This window comes from Psammomys obesus, unplaced genomic scaffold, assembly GCF_907164565.1.
Source record: "Psammomys obesus unplaced genomic scaffold, mPsaObe1.curated_primary_1811, whole genome shotgun sequence".
Classification (NCBI taxonomy): Eukaryota; Metazoa; Chordata; class Mammalia; order Rodentia; family Muridae; genus Psammomys; species Psammomys obesus.
The window spans coordinates 37,250,801-37,274,169 of NW_026596046.1; the positions used below are offsets into that span (position 1 = coordinate 37,250,801).

General features: G+C 39.7%; 2 protein-coding genes and 1 pseudogene across 2 annotated transcripts; 2 read left to right on the forward strand and 1 right to left on the reverse strand.

The window, feature by feature from the left end:
- The first annotated feature begins 843 nt into the window (after positions 1 to 843).
- Positions 844 to 1,872, forward strand: LOC129688292 (olfactory receptor 51T1). The gene has a single exon (XM_055623039.1). The coding sequence runs from the start codon at positions 865 to 867 to the stop codon at positions 1,870 to 1,872; it is 1,008 nt and encodes a 335-aa protein (XP_055479014.1). The 5' UTR covers positions 844 to 864.
- Positions 1,873 to 9,562: 7,690 nt separating this feature from the next.
- LOC129688652 (olfactory receptor 51A7-like) lies at positions 9,563 to 10,515 on the reverse strand (annotated as a pseudogene).
- Positions 10,516 to 21,366: 10,851 nt separating this feature from the next.
- LOC129688639 (olfactory receptor 51A7-like) lies at positions 21,367 to 22,182 on the forward strand. The gene has a single exon (XM_055623586.1). The coding sequence runs from the start codon at positions 21,367 to 21,369 to the stop codon at positions 22,180 to 22,182; it is 816 nt and encodes a 271-aa protein (XP_055479561.1).
- Positions 22,183 to 23,369: the final 1,187 nt, after the last annotated feature.

The window sequence follows — 23,369 nt, forward strand, 5'->3', positions numbered from 1 at the left end:
ACAGGGCATTTTGTGGTGGGTAGCGTCAGTGGCAGTGTGGTTCCAACGTGCTCTCGTACTATGAACAGCTCAGCCTAGTGACTCAGCGCAAAGTCCTATCAGGTTAAAACATGACTATTGTCGTTCATAGTCTCTGCTAGTGTGATATATGCCTAAAGGATTTTATTTCAAACAAGGACTGATCTGGAAAATAAGATAAGAATACAAGTAGGGAGACTAAGAAATAACTTATAAGGGGGAAGGCTCATTTCATCTTACGATTTCAGTCCACGGTACTTGTCTCGGTTGCTTATGCCTGTGGTGAGGCAGTATACCACGGTGGAAGCCCAAAGTAAACGAACATTGCTCATGTGATGGCAACTAGGGACAGAAAAAAAGAAGAGGCAGGGATTAAAATGCATCCTTCCCTGGCACGCCCTCAGTGACTAACTTCCTCAAGTAGATCCCATCACCTAAATTTTCCTAAACTTCCTCATATCCTATTAAGGTAAGTGGACTAATACAGCCATGTTTTTGGGGATTTTATCATTCAGTCACTTTCAAAAGCTGGGACCAAGAGTTTAACACATGAGCTTTTGAAGATATTTGGAGAGTAAAATGCAAGTGGCCGCTATAGCTAGAGAGTAGAGGCAAGAAGGTGGGGCTAGGCTCTAGCAAGAATGGTTTAAGGCTCTGCAGGAATTAGGTCAGAGGTTTTAATCCCTTTCTGTTATGGAGGTTGGGGGGTTTAAATACAGGATACAGTAGGGTAATTTGAGAAAGATGTGTAAAAACATTGGGGCTTATAAGAAGGACCCGATTTCAATGTTACTATTACTGCTGTTTTTTTTTTTTTTTTTTTTCAGAGTGTGTCTTCAACTTGCCATGCTGAACTTTAATAACACTACAGCCACCTCCTCCAGCTTCCTTCTTACTGCCTTCCCTGGCCTGGAACTTGCTCATGTCTGGATCTCCATCCCTGTTTGTGGTCTCTACGCCGTTGCACTCTTGGGAAACAGCATTATCTTATTTGTCATCATCATTGAACGGAGTCTCCACAAGCCAATGTACTATTTTCTCTCCATGCTCTCTGTTGTTGATCTAGGTCTGACCATCACAACCCTTCCCACAGTCCTCGGCGTCCTTTGGTTTCATGCCCAGGAGATCAGCATTAAAGCGTGCCTCATTCAAATGTTCTTTGTGCATAGCTTCTCCTTCCTGGAGTCTTCGGTGTTGGTGGCTATGGCCTTTGACCGCTACGTAGCCATCTGCAGCCCTCTGAAGTACGCTACTTACCTCACAGACATGATGAGCGTGGTGATTGCGCTGAGCATCTGCATAAGACAAGTGGTTTTCATGTTTCCCTCAATCATGGCGGTGAACAGCGTGTCCTTCCAGGGAGGCCAAGAGCTTTCCCACCCATTCTGCTTCCACCCAGATGTGATCAAATTCACACACACCAACCCATGGATCAGCAGTTTCTGGGGAATGTTTCTTCAGCTCTACCTGAATGGCACTGATTTATTGTTCATTCTTTTCTCCTACGTCCTGATCCTTCGTACTGTTCTCAGCATCGTGGCTCCTCAGAAGCAACAGAAAGCTCTCAGTACATGTATCTGTCACATCTGTGCTGTGACCATTTTCTATGTGCCAATGATCACCCTCTCTTTGGCACACCGTCTCCTTAGCACTACGCCCAGGGTGATCTGCAGTATTTTGGCCAATATGTATTTGCTCTTGCCTCCTGTGCTAAATCCAATCATTTACAGCTTGAAGACCAAGGTTATTCGCCAGGCTATATTCCGGCTTTTCCAGTTCAAGGGCTCAAGGGGCAAAAGTATGAGGAACCTCAGAGGAAGGTGGGATAGAAGAAGTCGATTTTCTAGTACATGAGTTATGGTTAAAGGGAAAGAAGATTGGTTAGTGTTTTCCCGGGCATGATGGTTAATAAGGAAATTTCAACTTGATTACTGGAGGGATAAGGACCACATGTTCTTGAGTCTATGAGAGCTTAAAAAACACTTTTCAAAGCCAATTTGTGAAATGATATTTAAAGCACTTACATAATCTTTCATATGCAAAATGATAATTTCACAGCCAGTGAGATGGCTCCATAGGTAGATGTACCTGCTGTTAGGTATGAAGACCTAGGTTTAGTTCCCTGGACCTACCCCAGGGAGGAGAGAACTAACTTCCCAGACCTACACCATGAAACATATGTACACACACACACACACACACACACACACACACAGACACACAGACACACACACACAACAAAAAAATCAACCCTGAAAATTCTTTCAGTGGATCTACTGTCTGACTGTAAAGCAGGAATAAGCTCTTCTTTTCCCTCACTAAAGGTCATATTCACCAGGGAGTGATGGAGTGTTCTTTTTCCACTAATATTGGCTAAAGGAAAGGTTACTTTATGTGCAAAGATACAGACACAGAAATGTGTAATTAAAAAGTCTAGAAAAATCTTACATGCCTGCTTTACTTAGAGTCAGAGTCCTGTTTTCTTGCACAAGTAACTTATGCTTCTTTTGCTAGTCACTTTTACTTTGCAATTTAAATTGCTTGTATATTTCTTTTTAGGACAATATATAAAGTTATATATTGCCTTCATTGTTGCTGCATAGATTGTTCTCATTCCCCAGCTCTTCCGTAGTGCAGGCTCTGCCTCAAGACAGTAGCCTTTGAAAGTGTCTTCTGCCTTCTACCAAGCTAGCTGCCGCCACCCTTTACTGCACTAGACACAGCGGGCTGGCAGTGACGTCAGGGCCAAGTGATGAGTAACTTTAGGCTGTGTATAATTAATAGTTTTGATGCAATTCTGACATATTGATACCACCTTAATTAAAATTTTTTTTTCTGTATCAAAGTAGCCCTGGATATGGTGTTGATAGGACATTAGAACTTTCTAAACTATTTTTCCACTCATGGAATTACAAAACTTTATTTCCACCTAGAATAAAACATGACTAAATACAGTAAAGCAACTGAGCCATATGCTTCTTTGGAAAGTAGGGAATACCAGCCCTAAACTTTTCTGTTTATCTCAGTTTCCTGGAAAACTCCACCATTCCGCAGAAACTCTGATGGCTTAGTGATTCCGCTTTGCTTTGCTCACATATATTTTCAGCTAATAATTACTGAGCGATGGTCACATTACTTATGATTAATATTATATGTATTGGTTTACTTGAGGCAAAACATTCAGTGTTTCAGTATTTAATGAGGTTCAGAATAAGCAATTTATTATTCATTTTCCACATTCAGTCAATACATTTAGTTATTGAATGTTCTTTCCAACACCAGACTGCAAGATGTTTGACAGCAGGCCCATATCTTTAGGTAATTCCGAACACTGAATTTAGTGGATATCACTTAGTTCATAGAGTGTGACATGTATTCAATCATAATTTATATTAGTAGTTACTACTTTTAATATTTTAATGAATCCCTATATAAATTGTTGCAAACATATATTTGATAAGATATCTTCTTCAATTCTTAAAAACAGAAATTTTAATTTTAGAAAGAAGCAAAATTGTTGAAAATCTGACATAGCATTTAAAGTTGTATGCTTTGGATCTATAGTGTCTGGGCTCAGATTCAATGTGTAAATATTTTAGAAATCTAGTTCTTTGAATGGCTTTTTAAAATTAGTTTTTAAGCTTTATCTTTTTCCTGTGGAGGAGGAATAAGCAATGAACTCTGCTTTCACGTGCTCACACTCTTGGCATTAATGGACTCACAGAGTCCAGTGCCTAAACCTGGTGACCATCAACCTTATCCCATAACCATCCATCGCTTCATCACAGTACATTAAAAGCTATTCATATAATTGATATTTTAAATTAAAAATACCATTTTCTTTTGCATTTTTGCATATTTTCTTATAAAACATATCCTATTTATGTTCATAACCTAAATAAAACATAGTCATCTCTGCAGTTGACTTAACATATTTTATTTTCATATGACAAACATATCAAAGCTACACTTACAACACTTAAGTAAATTTTCATTTGTTTCTCAGCATTATTTGACTAGTCACTTTATTTCCATCATGGGATATTTCTCAGTGTGTTAAGTTTCAGTAATGTATTAGAGTTCTATTCATTTATTTATTTATTAAGGAAAAACAGACATTTACAGCTTTTTAATAAATGCTATTATCATATTAAGCTTAACAGAGTTTCTATTTCTTTTTATTCTTTGTTCATCCTTACACATTTTTATCTTCAGAATTGCTATTGCAAGCTTGTTGGGAAATGTGTGGAGTCTAAGAAAGCGGAGGGGGTAAGACTTGTTTTAGCTTATTTACTCTTTTGGTGCAGAAATAGCTTATCTGATAGGGATTTGAATTTCTGAACACAGTTTAAAAATTAAGAGAGGCATAAACATTTTTTCTTGTTTCTTCTATGACAATGCATTTGCTTTATGATATAACAGAACATGTGACATATTTAGGTGCAAATTTATTGAGTTTAAGATTTAGCTACCCTCCAATCAATTATAATATCATTTTTCTAGGGTGTAGAATTAAAGACTCAGAAATTAGATGTAACAATTAGAGGCTGACCTGGGCTATTCAATGAAGTCAAGGGCAGCCTGAACCATGCTTAAACCATGCCTTAGAAAACCAAGGTGTGGGAGTGCAAACTTGTACAACCACTTTGGAAATCAATCTGGAGGTTTCTCAGAAAACTGAGAATAGATCTATCTAAACCCATATATACCACTTCTGGGCATATACCCAAAAGATGCTCCACCATATTACAAGGACACTTGCTCAACTATGTTTATTATGAATAAAGCTTATTCATAATAGCCAGAAACTGGAAACAAACTAGATGTCCCTCAACTGAAGAATGGATAGAAAAAAATGTGGTACATTTACACAATGAAATGATACTCAGCTATTGAAAACAAAGAAATTTTGCAAGTTTCAGGCAAATGGATGAAACTAGAAAAGATCATCCTGAGTGAGGTAACCCAGACCAGAAGGACACACATGGTATATACTCACTTATAAGTGAATATTAGCCGTAATGTACGGGATACCCATGCTGCAATCCACAGATCTAGAGAAGCCAAAGAGGGCCCAAGGGAGGAGGGCTTGAAGCTCACACAAAAGAGGAAATAAAATAGACATCTGAAGTAGATGGAGGGACGGAGCTTTGCGGGAGGTGGGGAGGGTAGTGGGGTGAGGATCAGGTGTGGGGAGAGGCATGGAGGGGGAAGTTGAGGGGATGACATGGAAAATGAAAATATGTGAGGGAACATCTCTACGACAAGGGAGTGAGCCTGTAGGGGTGACCCTGGCTGAGACTCCAAGCAGCTGGAGAGTATGGAGCCTGAAGTCCACACTTCCTGTAGCCAGTAGGGACTCCCAGTGGCTGGAGGGGGACACCACACATAAAGAGTTCAACCCCAAATGCCTCTTGCCTGCTAGAAGTGCAGGGGTTAAAGTTGGAGCAGAGTTTGAAGGAATGGCAAACCAGTGGCTGGCCCAACTTGAGAACCTTCCCACAGGAAAGAGCCAGCCCCTAACACTGTTAGTGATACTCTGCTACACTCTCAGACAGAAGCCTGGCATAACTGTCTTCTGAGCGGCTTCATCCAGCAGCTGATGGAGACAGATGCAGAGTCCCACAGCCAAACAATAGGCTGAGCTCTGGGAGTTTTGTGGAAGAGTGGGAGGATGGACTGAGGGATTCCAAAGGTCAAGGACAACACAGGAAGACCCATAGAGTAAACTAAGCTGGGTCCATAGGAGCTCATGAGACTGAACCACCAAGCAAGGTGCATGCACGGGACAGACTTAGACCCCCTACACATATGTAACAGATCTGCCGTGGTCATCATGTGGGTCCCCTAATATTGGAAGCAGAAGTTGTCTCTGACTCTGTTAACATGTGTTTGTGTCCTTAGCTGGGCTGCCTTATCTGGCCACAGTGAGAGGGGATGTGCGTATTCCTGCTGTGATTTGTATGCCACGGTGGGCTGGTACCCTTAGGGGCCTCTCCTTCTCTGAGAGGGAGAGAGGGGAAGGAGGAGAGGAGGTGGTGTGAGGGTGGGACTAAGAGGAGGGGAGGGGGCTGGCATCAGGCTTAAAGTGACTAAATAAAAAAGAAAGGGAAACCAAGATGTGAGGAGGGAGGTCAGTGATAAATGTTCATCGCGAATCCACGAGGCCCTCGGTTTGACCTCCACCACAATATATAAAGAATCGATATTCTCTGCCTTTGTGTCTCTTTTACTCTAGCTGATTAAGAGTTGCCCCAACTGTTGGAGCTACAGTAGTAGATATGGCTTGGTCTAACTCTTTAATTAAAACAAAATACAGATTAGAAAGATGAAGTTAAGTATTCCTACTTAACTGGAGAATGTTTGGAAGCACAGGGGAGGAACTGAGCAATGAAATCTAGGAAGAGGCAGACAAGGTTTTGTCCCAGTGATGCTAGGAGTCCCAGTCATGTTCAGACACCCTACAAAAACAATTCGAGTAAACTTACATGGGGTATAAAACCAGGCATATTTAAACATATAAATATAACTTTATCAAAATGATTCTTTAGAACATAAATTATTTGCAAATTCAACCTTAGTAGAAAAACATTGAAATTTATCGACAATTATTTTCTTCCAATTCATATACAAAATTTAAGTGCTGAATTATCTTAAATATTACTTTTTATACTTTGTTTAGTAGCTCATATTCACAAATAAGATCAGAATGGGAAACAAGAAAATTATTGGAGAGGCCAGTCATCTTTAATTAGCTGCTTATTTTGTTTTAATATGAAACTATATATGTATAGTTCACACACACACATACATGCACACACGCATGAATTTCTTCTACTAACATACAAATATTTTCAATTATTTGAAAATAATTTCTAGTTCATTGGGTTACTTGACTATATCATAATTTCAAACACAAAGTATTTTTAAAAACCCACAAAATCTCTTATTTTAATAGACTTTAGACCAGTTAATAGAAATACCAATTGTTAAAAAATTATATATTTGTTTATGTTTTTATAATTCTTATGAACAATGCAGTCTTCCATCTTTATTCATATTTTGGCTATTATTGACAGAAGTTCAGAAATAATGTAGAGAAAAAGATATTTTTCTTAAAGAATAATATATTAGAGAGAAGAAACATAATATAAAATAAAATCTTAAAGTGAATTAAATTAAACTCTATAATTCTCAACTATTCTGATAATCAATATTTGCAAGGGGACAGTAACTACTTCATGCTGTAACCAGTAAAGCCAAGAATATCATATAAACTTGTGAACTCATTTTCAATCATATCATATAACTATTCTCTACTCATGTCAATACCCATGTGAATCTTATGTTCACATAGTATTATAAAAAATCATTAAGAAAGATAATGTGAGCTTATACCCAGACAGACTGCCCCGAGTTCACTTTTACTTGGTAGCTAGAATATTTGTCCTGCTTAGAACTTGAATAAGAAAATGGTACTGATGAATCCTTGAAAATCCTTTGCTTAGAAAGCAATTATCTTCTTTTTTTTTCAAGTTAAAACTTCATTTTCTTTTTTTTTAACAACGATTTTTTTTTAATTTTAATTTTTTTTTTTAGTTACAATTTGTTAACTCCTTGTCCCAGCTGTATCACGCTCCCTCATTCCCTCCCCCTCCCCAACTCCCTCCCTGGTCTCCTCCCTGCCCCTTTCCAAGTCCACTGATAGGGGAAGACCTCCTCCCCTTTCATTTGTCCCTGTTTTATCAGGTATCTTCAAGGCTGGCTGCAAAGTCCTCCTCTGTGGCCTAACAGGACTGCTCCTCCCCTCGGGGGTGGGGGGAGGTCAAAGAGCCTGCCCTTGAGATCCTGTTAGAAATAGTCCTTGTTCCCCTTACTTTGGAAAACTACTTGGTTACTGAGCTACCAAGGGCCACATCCGAGCAGAAGTTCTAGGTTATATCCATAGATGGTCCTTGGTTGAGTGTCAGTCTCAGAAAAGACCCTGTGCCCAGATATATTTGGTCCTTGTAGAGCTCTTATCCTTTCCATATCATACTAACTCCCCTTCTTTCATATGATTCCCTGCACTCTGCCGAGGGTTTGGTTATGAGTCTTAGTGTCTGTTTTGAAACACTGCTAGGTAGAGTCTTTCAGATGCCTTTTGTGGTAGATTCCTGTCATACGTTCAATGCACATCCCATTTGTCTTTCTAAATGAGGATTGATCATCTTCACCCATGTCCACTTTCTAGATTATCTTCTTTAGGTGTGTAGATTTTATTATGTTTATCATATCTTGTAGGTCTATATAAGCGAGTATATACCAAGTTTGTCTTTCTCCTTCTGTGATACTTCACTCAGAATGATCTTTTCTAGATCCCACCATTTGCCTGTAAATTTCATGATTTCCTCCTTTTTGATTGCTGAGTAGTATTCCATTGTGTAAAAAATACCACAATTTCTGTATCCATTCTTCCGTTGATGGACATCTGGGTTGTTTCCAGGTTCTGGCTATTACAAATAAAGCTGCTACAAACATGGTTGAACAAATGTCCTTGTTGTGTACTTGAGCAAATTTTGGGTATATACCTAGGAGTGGTATAGCTGGGTCTTGAGGTAGCACTACTCCTAATTGTCTGAGAAAGTGCCAGATTGACTTCCAAAGTGGTTGTACCAGTTTACATTCCCACCAGCAATGGAGGAAGGTTCCCCTTTCTCCACAACCTCTCCAGCATATGTTGTCCCTTGAGTTTTTCAGCTTGGCCATTCTGATGGGTGTAAGGTGAAATCTCAGGGTTGTTTCGATTTGCATTTCCCTAATGGCTAATGAGGTTGAGCATTTCTTTAAGTGTTTCTCTGACATTTGATGTTCCTCTTTCGAGAATTCTCTGTTTAGCTCCGTTCCCCATTTTTTAAGTGGATTACTTGGTTTGCTGCTTTTCTGCTTCTTTAGTTCTTTATATATACTGGATATTAGCCCTCTGTCAGATAGAGGGTTGGTGAAGATTCTTTCCCAATCTGTAGGCAGTCGTTTTGTTTTGATGACTGTGTCTTTTGCTTTACAGAAGCTTTTCAGTTTCATGAGGTCCCATTTATTGATTGTTGCTCTTAGAGCCTGTGCTGTTGGTGTTCTGTTCAGGAAGTTGTCTCCTGTGCCAATGAGTTCTAGGCTATTCCCCACTTTTTCTTCTAACAGATTTAGAGTATCTGGTTTTATGTTGAGGTCCTTGATCCACTTTGACTTTAGTTTTGTGCAGGGTGATAAATATGGATCTATTTTTATTTTTCTGCATGTGGACATCCAGTTGGACCAGCACCATTTGTTGAAGATGCTGTCTTTTTTCCATTGAACGGATTTGGCTTCTTTGTCAAATACCGAGTATTCATAGGTGTGTGGGTTTATGTCTGGGTCTTCTATTCGGTTCCATTGATCCTCCTTTCTGTTTCTATGCCAATACCATGCAGTTTTTATTACTGTTGCCCTATAGTACAGCTTGAGATAGCAATTATCTTCTCAGTGATCCTGACTATCTCTGACCCAAGTTTCTGCCCTCACCATATTCTTATTTTAGACCTAATATCCCTAGAACTTTTTCACGGATTTGCCGTGTCTTTACACAGTATACAATGGGGTTCATCAGAGGTGGCACTAACCAGAAGATATCAGCAATGAGGATCATGGCCATGGGTGACCTGTGCTTGCCAAAGCGGTGCATCGATGTCAAAGCAATGATGGGCACATAGAAGATGAGCACAGCACATATGTGGGAGACACAGGTATTGAGGGCCTTGAGGCGCTCTTTATGGGATCCAATTCCCATCACGGTCTTCAGGATGAACACATACGAGACAGCAAGGAACATACTGTTAGACATCATGCAGAGTGCAACAAAGAAACCACAGAAAAAATTGACTGTGTTGTCCGAGCAGGCCAGCTTCATGACATCCTGATGGAGACAATAGGAGCGAGAAAGGAGGCTTTTCCTGCAATATGCCAGCCTTTTCAGAGTGAATGGAAATGGGAGCACTAGGAGCATGCTTTTAATGAGAATCACCAAACCCGTTTTGGCAACTCTTACACTGGTGAGAATAGAGCTGTATCTAAGCAGGTTGCGTATGGCCAAAAAGCGGTCGAAAGACATGATCAGGAGCACTGAGGACTCCATGTCTGTGAAGCCGTGGATAAAGGACTCGAGCAAAGCAAGCATTTGGGGAGATTCCTGTGGCATTGAAGACAAAGATCTGGAGCATGGTGGGGAGGGAGGAGAGAGACAGGCCTAAGTCAGAGATAGCCAGATGGAGAGGAAATAGTGCATGGGTACATGGAGCGAGGGCTCAGCCCTGATCACAGAGAGGATGGTACAGTTTCCAGGATGGCCACCGGGCACATGAGGCAGATCGGAATGGATAGCCACACATGAGCCTGCTCCAGGCCTGGGGTTCCAATCAGGAAGAAGGTAGTGATCCCAACTTCAGAAGAATTGAGAATGGGCACGATGGAAGACTTCACAAGCATCTATCTAGAGATCGGTAGTGACACTTCAAACATGAGTGTGTGCTGCCTGTCTTTCCCCTTTTACCATATATGCTGGTGAGAGAAAAAGGGAGGAAATGCAGCTAAAAACAGCAACAACAAGTAGTTTAGTGAGTACAAAGGTTAGAGACAAAGTACTGAGGATGAAGGGGGTGATGTTTTCAGTACTCAACTTATTTTCTGACACCATAAAAATAGCAGATCTCTTGAGCTGTAGAACATTTTCAAAGGCAACTGAATTAACAACGTATTTATAAGATATTTTCTCTTTTTAAGAATTATTATTGTTATTATTTACAATTTATTCTCTTTGTGTCCTAGCTGTAGGTAATCTCCTCCCTCATCTCCTCCCCATCCCACCTTCCCTCTGTCTTCCACCCCTGTACCCCTCCCCCAGTCCACTGATAGGGGAGGTCCTCCTCTCCTACTATCTGACCCGAGCCCATCAGGTCTCATCCAGACTGTCTGGATCCTCTTTCCCTATGGCCTCTTAAGGGCACCTCACCAGGGGGAGGTGATCAAAAAGAGCAGGTAACTGAGTTCATGCTAGAGACAGCTCCTGCTCCCCTTACTAGGGAACCCACATGGAGATTGAGCTGCCATGGGCTACATCAGAGCAAGGGTCTAGGTCCTTTCCAGGCATGGTTCTTGGTTGATTCATCAGTCTCTGCAGGCCCTTCTAGGCCCAGATTTTTTGGCTCTGCTGGTCTCCTTGTGGAGCTCCTGTCCCCTCCAGGTCTTTCTGTCTCCCCCTTCTTCTGATTTAAGTTCATCAAGGGAAATAAATCTCCAAGACACATAGAACAGATAATTTTCCTTTTGGCCTAAAGGAAGCAAGGGCCTCTTTGAGTTATTAGTCTTTGTATTGGGCTCATGAAAACTAAGAGCAGATCTCAAGATTTCATATTGCTCCTTCTCCATAGTGCGTAACTGAGTGCATACGAATCCTCATCCAGGAGATCTGAGCTACTATCCAAAGTAGAGGATACCCCATGATGTGGATATTAGGACAGTGTAACAGCTCCTCAGCACTACAGAGGGAGGAGCTCAGGAGTGGGCTTGCTCATGAAAGCCTTTGCTCTTGATTACTCCAACTGCCGCTCACACTATATCTGTATTACAGCACCTCACCTGTCTTGTGATTATTGTGTCTGTTTTCCACAGCAGACTGGCGCTTAAAGAACAGTTGTTACCGAAGTGATTGTGACATTTTCATGACTCAGGAGCTGTTCCTGGTAAATATATATCCGATTATACTGGGTAGTATACATTCCAACTCATTGAATGGGACACATCGCACTTCATCAAATAACTAAATGGTATTGATTTTCATTTCTTGGAAATTATCTCCTGGCTCTGAGTGGGCAAAGATCAGTCATCATTTCCTTGGGTTTAGCTAAAATTATTATTTATAAAATATTAAAATAAATGAGTTTGTAGATATACAATTATATAAGCAAATAAAATAAATATAAAACTATAATTCTAAGATTGTTAGCTTATCGTAGCATATAAAAGGTATAAATGCATAAGCAGTTAAATACTGTTATTTATGTCTTCCTAGATTCTAGAGCTTGGAAAGAGGAAGAAATGTACTTAAAGAGATGCTTGGAGAGCACAAATGTTAGACACTGATGGCTATGACCTTGCTCCGCATATGGGCTGCTATAAATCTGGCATCTCATTCAGCCTGCACACCACAGCATCATTTCTCGTGTAAAATGTAAAAACTGAAGCCAAAATCAACCAATTTCTCAATATATTATTGCAAACATATATGAGAATAACATGCTGTTTGAATATGAGCTTTGCAAATTAGGTCATAATTTCCATTTCATCTTAGGTAATCTACTAAAGTTACTTAGGTTGCAAAGAAATAGGTTCTATTCCTGGATACGTAAATATTGATGCTGCTATAAAGAATGTGTCAAGAAAGGCTGTTATCTGGAGTTTGGGGTGTCTTGTGGGGGGAAAGACTGAAGGGCTTGGAGAATACAGAATCCCCCAAGAAGACCGACAGAGAAAACTAACCGAGACTGAAGGGGCTCACAGAGACTGAGGCACCAACTAAGAAGCATGTGTGGTCTGGACTTGGGCTCCCTGCACATATGTGGCCAATGGGTTGCTTGTTCTTCATGAGGGTGGCTTGGGAGGTGGAGCTGGGCACAGCTGCTGAGGAGAATGCTTTTAACTATGCAAAGTGGATACATAAATAAGCTTAAAAAAAGAAAAAGAAAGGCAGCTGTCTTTATTTTTATTATGGACAAGTTATACATTGTCCTCCATAGCTGTCCTAGTTGGCACACATCATTTCAATATAAGTCTGACTAAAAAGGGTCAAGTTACATAACACCAGTTGAGATTGTTGGTAGAAAACCCACCAAGCAGTGCCCACTCTGAACAGTAACACAAACAGTAACACATATCATAAATTTCTGCCTAGAAAGACCAGAGGCAAGCAAGGGCTTTTGTTCTGAGAGTGTAGAAAAAAGAGGGTGTAGATTTTTTTAAATTATACTTTGTTTACTTTGTATCCCCCCTCTAGTTCCCTTCCTCCTCCCTTCCCAATCTCTCCCTTCCTCTCCCTTCTCCACACACTCCCCTCCCCAAGTCCACTGGTAGGGGAGAGTTTCTTTTTCTTCCTTCTGATGCTAGTCTGTTAGGTCTCATCAGGAGTGGCTGCATTGTCTTCCTCTGTGGCCTGGTAAGGCTGCTCCCCACTCAGGGAGAGGTGATCAAAGAGCAGGCCAATCAGTTCATGTCAGAGACAGTCCCTGTTCCCATTACTATGGAACCCACTTGGACACTGAACTGCCATGGGCTACATCTGTGCAGGAGTTCTAGGTTATCTCCATGTATAGTACTTGGTTGGAGTATGAGTCTCAGGAAAGACCCCTGTGCTCAAATTTTTTGGTTTTGTTGCTCTCCTTGTGGACCTCCTGTCCTTTCCAGATCTTACTATTATTTCCCACTTCTTTCATAAGATTCCCTGCATTCTGCCCAAAGTTTGGCCATAAGTCTCAACATCTGCTTTGATAGTCTGCAGGGCAGAGCCTTTCAGAGGCCCTCTGTGGGAGGCTCCTAACTTGTTTCCTGTTTTCTTCTTCTTCTGGTGTCCATCCTCTTTGCCTTTCAGTGTGAGGATTGAGCATTTTAGCCAGAGTCCTCCCTCTTGATTAGTTTCTTTAGGTGTACAGATTTTAATAGGTTTATCCTTACACCCATCAGAATGGCTAAGATCAAAACCTCAAGTGACAACACATGCTGGAGAGGTTGTGGGGAAAGGGGAAACCTCCTCCACTGCTGGTGGGAATGTAAACTTGTACAACCACTCTGGAAAGCAATCTGGCGCTTTCTCAGACAACAAGGAATAGCGCTTCCTCAAGATCCAGCTATACCACTCCTAGGCATATATCCAAAAGAGGCTCAAGTACACACTAAGGACATTTGCTCAACTATGTTTGTAGCAGCTTTATTTGTAATAGCCAGAAGCTGGAAACAACTTAGATGCCCCTCAACTGAAGAATGGATACAGAAATTGTGGTACATCTACACAATGGAATATTACTCAGCAATGAAAAACAAGGAAATCATGAAATTTGCAGGTAAATGGTGGGATCTGGAAAGGATCATTCTGAGTGAGCTATCCCAGAAGCAGAAAGACACACACGGTATATACTTACTCATATAAACATATAATATATGTGTAGATATTTTTAAAATGCATACACACACAGAGGACAGAGAAGAAGAAACAGGAAGAATATACATATTGACTTCTCTTATAACATGGTAGATAATTTGTAATTTTTACATTCAAGGTTTGCTTTCTAATAAGTTTGTAATGCTTTTTTTTTATGAACTTAAAAACATATATTTATCTAAGACCCTCACAGTCTGGTGAGCAGGAAATATCACAATAACACATTTACTCTAAGGATGTTCAATAAATTTGGCAAAGTCCTACATTAATCTAAAATATAATAGACTTCCCATTGGCCTTATTTATAACCAGAGTGCTACAGTGTATTTCTAAGTTCTGTATAGAAAAAAAATGTGAATACTAAAAAAAACCTTGACATTCTTGAAAGAATGTCTTAAATTTTATTTTAGCAAGACTGAAAACTCAGGTACCTTTTTCTTAGATAATGCTCTGAGCTCTTTGCATCTATCATTTTATTTAGTTACATGAGAACTATGAATCATGCGCTATCATTAATTCTTTTATTAATTGGGAAGGAAATAAGTAACAAGGGTCACACAACTGCAGTGCAACCCGTCTCTCTCTTACGCCCCTGCTGAAGGCCCAGCACATCCCTGCAGCCCTTCCCTTCTAATTGCTTAAAGTGCATTGGCATCACTGCTATTCTTGCCTTTCAACATCGGCCTTTCAACAATTTGATACTCTGCACTTATCTCACTTGTCACTTCTTTCAACAATGGAGCTTTTCTCCGTAACTCCAGTGTAGCGATATGGATTCTGTTGTGACAATCTGAATTCTGTATTTTGGGACATCTGCCTTAGGTAAATGAATGTCATCCTTTTGTACATGAACTTCGCTGTCTTCCAATCCCTACACCAGAGTTCTGCACACAGCCCACATTTTGTCTAATTGGAAATGAGTGACTGCATGGCTGATGAGGCCATCTCTCTAGACAAAAAAGTGACCATTACTCACATCAAGGAACATCTAAAAGGAATTTCTTCTTGGTTTGATTCTCATGATGGTGTTTCCACGCTCAAGTTAAATTCTTAGGCAAACAGCTTAAAGCAAGGTCTTTTCATTTCATCTCCTGCTTATGTTTGATTTTTGTTTTCTTTGCCTCTGAGGGATTCTCATAGTGAAATCGGAAGCTTCTGCTATTGTCACTTTTATTTACAGACTCCTCTGAGTTCTGGTTCTTGCAGCACCATTGATTCAAGTGTGCCACAGGCCTTAAGAGCACATTCCAACACAGTGTGATGTTATGATCACTCACCGTTCAACCAAACAGCAAAGTAAAATGAGTTTAGACCAGAGTCCTCTCAGCCTGCTGTCCGTGACCTGCCAGCCAAGGCTCATAAATACACACTGTGTGCGTCTAGAGGTGCCTCTGGGCTTTGCTCTCACGGGACACGTATTACATCAACTATACTGCCTTCCCAAAGCAAATTATTTCTCTTACCAATGCAAAAGAACAGAGGATCTGGAAATAAAATGGCAAATCTATGCTCACTTTATTTTGTCAAAGGAGGCAAAAGCATAGAAAATAAAAATATAGCTCATTTAACAAATGGTGCTGGCAAAACTGGTTGTTTAACTGCAGGAGAATGAAATTAGATTTGTATCATTTATTTTGTATAAAAATCAATTAAACTGGATCAAAGACTTTAATTTAAAACACAGTGAGATGGAGACCAGCTTGGGCTATGTGAGACTATAAAAATACATTAACTACAGTTATTAAGAACCTTATTTCCAGAGAGTGGTGCTGCATACCTCTAATCCCAGCTCTTGGGAGGCAGAGATTGGCAGAGTTCTGTGATTTCAGGGCCAGCCTGGTCTACAGAGCTAGTTCCAGGATACCCCAGGATCCCCACACACACAAAGAGAGAGAGAGAGAGAGAGAGAGAGGAAGAGAGAGAAAGAGAGAGAGAAAAAAAAACACTGCCATTGCCAGATGGTAATGTGCATGTCATATCAGCACCAAGGTGCTCACTTCAGCCTGTGATCTTCAGGGAGAACGTCTTGTAGCAGGACACTGTCATCAGAACAAAAGGACAGCCTATGGCCTGAGAAAGGATCTTCACCTACCCTATATCTGACAGGGCTAATATCAAGAATATATAAAGAACTCAAGAAGTTAAAAAGCAATAAATCAAGTAATTCAATTAAAATGGGGTACAGAGCTAAACAGAGAATTTTCAATATCGAATAAATATCTAATGGTGGGGAAACACTTAAAGAAATGCTCAATGTCCTTAGTCATCAGGGAAATGCAAATTAAAACAACCCTGAGATTTCACCTTACACCCATCAGAATGGTTAAGATCAAAAACTCAAGTGACAACACACGTTGAAGCGGATGTGGAGAAAGGGGAACCCTCCTCCACTGCTGGTGGGAATGTAAACTTGTACAACCACTCTGGAAATCAATCTGGCGCTTTCTCAGACAACTAGGAATAGCGCTTCCTCAAGATACAGCCATACCACTCCTAGGCATACACCCAAAAGAGGCTCAAGTACACAGGGACATTGTTCAACCATGTTCGTAGCAGCTTTATTTGTAATAGACTAGGATTAGAAGGAAGAAGAGGAGGACCTCCCCTATCAGTGGACTGGGGGAGAGAGTGTACAAATGGGAGGGGCGAGGGAGGAGGCTACAGCATGGATACCAATTGAATAAACTATAATTTATAAAAATATAAATAAGTTTTGAAAAGTGAAAAAATTACATGTGCTTCACTGTTTAACAACAGTGAATTAGTGAAAAAACATTTGGGGACTTGTAAATTGGTTTCAGAAATGTTTGTTTTTTTGTGTATCACTTACTAGTTTATGAATGATGAAACTAACCTGAAAGTTCAGTAGTATGCCTTGGAGTTTGAATTAGAATATTTGATTAAACCAAGTCCATTATTATTTTTTAATATCTTAAAAATTTAATTTATGTTTATTAATTAGTTTATTAACTTTGTATCCTAGCTGTAGTCCCCTCCCCCTCCAAACCTATGTAAATGTCGCATTTCAAGCTTCATTTTATTTTATTTTTTATTTTTGGTGTCCTTTTTATTATTTTTATTAGTTCTTTAAGAATTTTGTACAATTAATTTGATCGCATCCACCTTCTTTACCCCATTCCTACCCAGATCCACCCTGTTTCCTTATCCACCCAATATTTTATGCTGCCTGTATATTCTTTCCCCTTCCATGGGATTATGACCAACCTACCTGGAGTCACATGAATATCGACTCTTCCCCCTGCTGCTCTCAATTGCCTATAGCTCCTTGGTTAAGGATGGGAATTCACATCCACTCCCTTCTTCATGCTCACATTGTGTGTAGCTAGAGTTTGCCCAGGTTTTGTGTATACTGCCATAACCACTGAGGTCTTATGTGCAGCTGCCCTGCCATGTTTAGGAAAGTTTTAATTGTTTTTTTTTAAATTAAATAATTTATTAATTTAATTATAATTTGTAGCTAATTTAATATACTTTTAAAAAACTTTTATTAATTACTCTTTATTCACTTTGTATCCCCCCATAAACCCCTCCCTCCTCCCCTAATCCCACCTTCTCTCCCCCTTCTTCACGCATGCCCCTCCCCAAGTCCACTGATAGGGGAGGTCCTCCTCTCCTTCCTTCTGATCTTAGTCTATCAGACCTCATCAGGAGTGGCTGCATTGTCATCTTCTGTGGCCTGGTAAGGCTGCTTCCCCCTCAGGGGGAAGTGATCAACGAGCAGGCCAATCAGATTATGTCAGAGGCAGTCCCTGTTCTCATTACTATGGAACCCACTTGGACACTGAACTGCCATGGGCTACACCTGTGCAGAGAGAGGTTCCAGGTCATCTCCACGAATAGTCCTTGGTTGGAGTATGAGTCTCTGGGAAGTTCCCTGTGTTCAAGTTTTCTGGTTCTGTTGCTCTCCTTGTGGAGTTCCCGTCCTCTCCAGCTCTTACTATTTCCCACTTCTTACATAAGATTCCATAAAAAAATATTTATTTATTTATTATTTATTTATTACCATTTATTCACTTTGTATCCACACTGCAGCCTCGTCTCTCATCTTCTTCCAGTCCCACCCACCTTCCCTCTCCCCCCCATTCCCTTTCCTTAGTCCCCTGATAGAGGAGGACCCCCTCCTTTTCTCTCTGACCCTAACTTACCAGGTCTCATCAAGGCTAGCTGCATTGTCTTCCTCTGGTAAGGCTGCATCCACCAGGGGGACGTGATCAAAGAGCCTCCACTGAGTTCATGTCAGAGACAGCCCCTGTACCTCTTAGTAGGGAACCCACTTGGAAACTGAGTAGCTAATGGGGTTCCTTTGAACAGGGGGTCTAGGTCCTCTCCATGCATGGTCCTTTGTTGGGAGTATCTATCGTTCTCTGCAGATCCCCCTGGGCCCAGATATTCTGGCTGTTGTTCTCCTTATGAAGTTTCTCTCCTCCAGCTCTTTCTGTCTCCCTCTTCTTCCATAAGGATTCCAGTACTCTGGCCAAAGTTTGGCTATGACTCAGTATCTTTTTTGATACCCTGTTGGGTAGAGTCTTTTAGAGGTTCTCTCTCAAGCGTCATTTTAATTTCCACTGTTTTCCTCTCACACAGGTACTCATCAGTTGTTAACCTGTGTCTGGCTCCTGCTGATACCTGGGCACTGAGGAGTTAACTCACAGACCGACCATGTTCTTTTTAAGTTTACTGTCAGAACGCCCAGGAGACTTCCCTCAACTCCCAGAGGGCTATACTACCCAGAAACAGAAGAGACTGATCTAGATAAAGAAGAGGGCACAGTAGAAGGCTCTTGCACTTAGCTTTCAGGGACTCCTACTTCTGGTAAGGACAAGGAGCTGAACCTTTCATTGTAGACTTAAAATTAAAGCTTTTCTAAGTGGATTATGTTTGAATATATAATTATGCAAAGAAAGAGGAAGCAGCTTTGGACTGTGCCTGTCTAGGAAAATTTGTGTGTGTTCATGTGTGTGGGTGGTTGGTGGGTTCATGCATGTTTGCAAGTCCAGGTGTTTGTTTTGTATTAGCGTGTGTGTGTGTGTGTGTGTGTGTGTGTGTGTGTGTGTTGAATGATCTGATGGTTAAACAAGGTAAGTACCAGCCTATTTGCCAATATTCTAACATTCATAGCATCTCATTCACTTGATTAAAATATCAAGTATATTTTTATTTAAAATATAAAATACCAAATATAAAATATCAAATTTATTGTGATCAGTAAAATGCAGCTATCTGACCAGTCTCGCATGTGATCAGCCAATTTTCCATGAATTATTTGTGAAAGTAGCTCCTGCTACTGATTAGCGGCACGTGAGAGGCCACATCACGCGTCTAAGGTAGCTCAGGGGCAGAGACTCTGATTCACAATGTTTAAGGAAAGAGATAATATATTTGCTGTCTTAGAATTCCAGAGAGTGAGCTGTCTGGCTGGTCATTTTGTCCAGATGTTCATGCAATCATGCAAGGTCTTGTTTCTTAGCTAAACTATAGATATTCTAAGTGCTCTGGGAAATGCGTGATTGCGTACTATCCTCAAATCATTCTTCCAACTGTTTCCAGCACATGACATTCTCAAAAATCTTGCAGCTCCTAAGGTTATACAAGATTCAAATTTATATTTTGTACATTTTTCCACCTTGGCCATCTCATTTGTTCTTACAGTCCTAGGCACCAACTATTATATCAATGATTCTAATGATCTATTGTTTTGAGTTTTATAAAAATAGTCTATAGCAATCCTGATATAAGCACTTATTAAATGAAGTTATTAGCAAGTTATTTACTAACTTGTTCTTGTAGCTATGCCCTTTTCTTGGTTCTTCTTCATTGTTACAAATTTGGATATATTTAAATTTCAAATTAGCTTGATAATTTTTGTTAACTTAAATATTTATTCAGATATAGTTTTAAAGATAGAATAGTTTATGTTAACTATGTTTTATATTTGCGTTACTTTGAATATTTTAACACTGGATTATCTTGAATCTAAAAAATATAAATTTCAAGATTATATATTGGATCTGAAAATCAAATAACAAACTTTTGGTTAGTGACCCCAAGAATACAATAAGGTTTTAGTTTGTAATGTGGGTGCATCTTTAATATTTATATTTCAAAGGGAAATTACATGGTTTGGATTTGTTTCTGAAATTAGATAATTTTATCTAATCAATCATAGTGATCAGAATAAAATAGTCCAATCAGGTCTGTTACGGTGAGTGGAGTGTATTCATCAAATGACAGCACCGTTCAAATTGCCTTCGAAATAGTAAGATGAAAACCTGAAGTGTGACCCAAAGAAGCTTAAGTTAGGAAATAAGAAAAGCTTTCAGAGTTATTTACCACATCGTGTTAGAAACTAGTGTGTAAGCAATGCTAATATTTTAAAATATTTGTAAAGTGATGTTTTTATATACGTATTTGAATCTTCACGAGTATCTGTAGCATAAAAATCTACTGATTGAATAAACTTTACTGATATAAAATGAGCCTCAGGTCAGTCAGGCAGAGCAGATCAATTAAGACAAATCAAAGAAGAGGTACACCTGCTTGAACAACCTTTGTTGTTTTTATTTTTATAAAATTACTGATAAATATATTAATATACAGATATAGACATATAATATAGATAAGATAAAATATGCATGATGAAACTTGCCTCTTAAGAGTAAGACATTCAAGACAAGACTAAGACATTAATCGCTCACACTTGCTTTCCAAACTATTTTCAGTGATCTCTGAGCATTTTAGTAGACTACTGTTTCAGACTTTCTTCTGTCAAGTTCAGGAACTTGTGGTAAAGTCAACATGGAAATTGCTTAAGGTTGTGTGGGGAAATTAGTGCTTAAGGAAATGTGGGGAATCTTTCAACTGATCCAACAAAAGGAGTTGAACTGTCAGCAATTTAGAAAAGTTGTTAGAGGTGTATTTAGCAAATTGGAGGATGTTAACATGCTGATCGACTTACAGTAGCTTTGGAAGAATGTACTAGCTGCGTATGCTAAATGTGTTTTGTTGCAAAGTACAAAACTCATTCCTGTAAAACGGAATATCGCTTACAAGAATGACTGTCTTTTTCTCACACAGTTTCAGATACAGCTAAGGAGCTCTCATTCCCACACATGTCTGTCTTCAACAACTCCGAGGTCAAGTATTTTCTTCTAATTGGGATCCCGGGACTAGAACATGCACACGCATGGCTCTCCTTCCCCATCTTTCTCATGTACCTCACTGCCATCATGGGTAACTGCATTATCACCTTTGTCATCAAGACGGAGCCCTCCCTTCATGAACCCATGCATTATTTCCTTACTATGTTGGCTGTCTCCTATGTGGGTCTGTCCTTCTCTTCTCTTCCTACCATGTTTAGGATCTTCTTTTTCAATGCCATGGTAATCTCGCCCAATGCCTGCTTTGCTCAAGAGTTCTTTATCCATGGGTTCACTGTCATGGAATCCTCTGTGTTTCTAATTATGTCTTTTGACCGCTTTCTTGCCATTCACAAACCCTTAAGATACAGTTCTATCCTCACTGGCAGCAGAGTTGCTAAAATGGGGCTAATTTTAGCCTTCAGGAGCACAATTTTAGTGCTTCCATTTCCTTTCACTCTAAGGAGATTGAAATACTGTCAAAAGAATCTCCTCTCTCACTCATACTGCCTTCATCAGGATGTCATGAAACTGGCCTGCTTTGACAACAGGATCAACTTCATCTACGGCTTCTTTGTGACACTCTGTACCATGCTGGACTTTGCCCTGATTCTTTTGTTTTACATGCTAATCTTGAAGACAGTACTGAGCATCGCATTTCTGGCAGAAAGGCTTAAGGCCCTGAATACCTGCGTCTCGCACATCTGTGCTGTGCTCATCTTCTACATGCCCATCATCACCCTGGCTGCCATACATCGCTTTGCCAAGAACAAAAGCCCCTTCCTGTAATCCTTATTCAGATATGTTCTTGCTGGTGCAACCCCTGATGAACCCCACCGGGTACCGTAAATACTCGACAAATCCGGGAGAAGGTCCTGGGGACATTGGTTAAATTATGTGTGAGATAAGGACTGGATGATAAAAGTAATAGATCATCTGTCAGTAGGGACTAGCACCAGCTGTTTCAGTCATGGTGGTTATTATCCAGGGAAGGACTGGAGTGAGACACTGAAATTCTGTCATGTACAGAATTTATAACAGCACTGAGAACGTTCTGCATAACTGTAGAAGAAAGAGCTGAGAAATGTGGCATGATTTAGATTAGCATTTTAAAAGGAGTTTAAGTAAAACAGTTATTTAATAACTATGACTAAGCAGTTAAGTCAGTATTTAAAGAAGTGATAACATTTGAGTAGAAATTTCATCTTTCAATTAATATTTATGAGATGTTTCTGTAAAACATAATATTTATACCATTAAGGAAAAAGCAAATTAACAAAGCACATAGTGGTAATTTGGCAAATATTGAGTGAGAGTTTTGGATGAAATGATTAAACTGGGTTTAGGAATATCTAAAAGGAGTTGAACCTTAGAAACATTTGAAAGTCTTTTGGGCTGAAGGGTAGCATCTAGGATCCATGTTCAAGATAGACTAAATCTGGGAGAGACGAGGGGATGTCTCAGCACCCCTGCTGTCAACTTTACTGATATAAAATGAGCCTTCATACATCTCGGGTGGGCAGAGAGAGGTCAGAAGTGTGCGGTTGTTTGCTTGTTATTTTTATTGCTGTAAAATAAAAATGTAATTGATAGAAAGTTACCACATTCTAGAAAGTACTTAAGAGATAGCTTTAAACCCTGTGGTGTTACTGTTTAGGCTTTTATCTATAGCATTTGTGATATTCACATAAAATATAGCTCTTAAAATTATGTTTCTACAGGTCACTGAATTGAGTATCAAGATATTTTTTCATCAAAATTTACTTACTAACATTCTTCATGAAAATAACTATTTTAAGGAGGAAATAAAAGGTAGAGTTTATAGTTGAAAGTGCAGTTAGAAGAAAATCTAGGTGTTAAGGCCATAATGAAATTCTATCTAGGGTGCTGAGACAGCAATCTTGCTCTAAACACATACAAACTTTTCAAAGACAGTAGAAGCTTAGGTGATGGGTCTAATTCTTTTTGAGAATTTG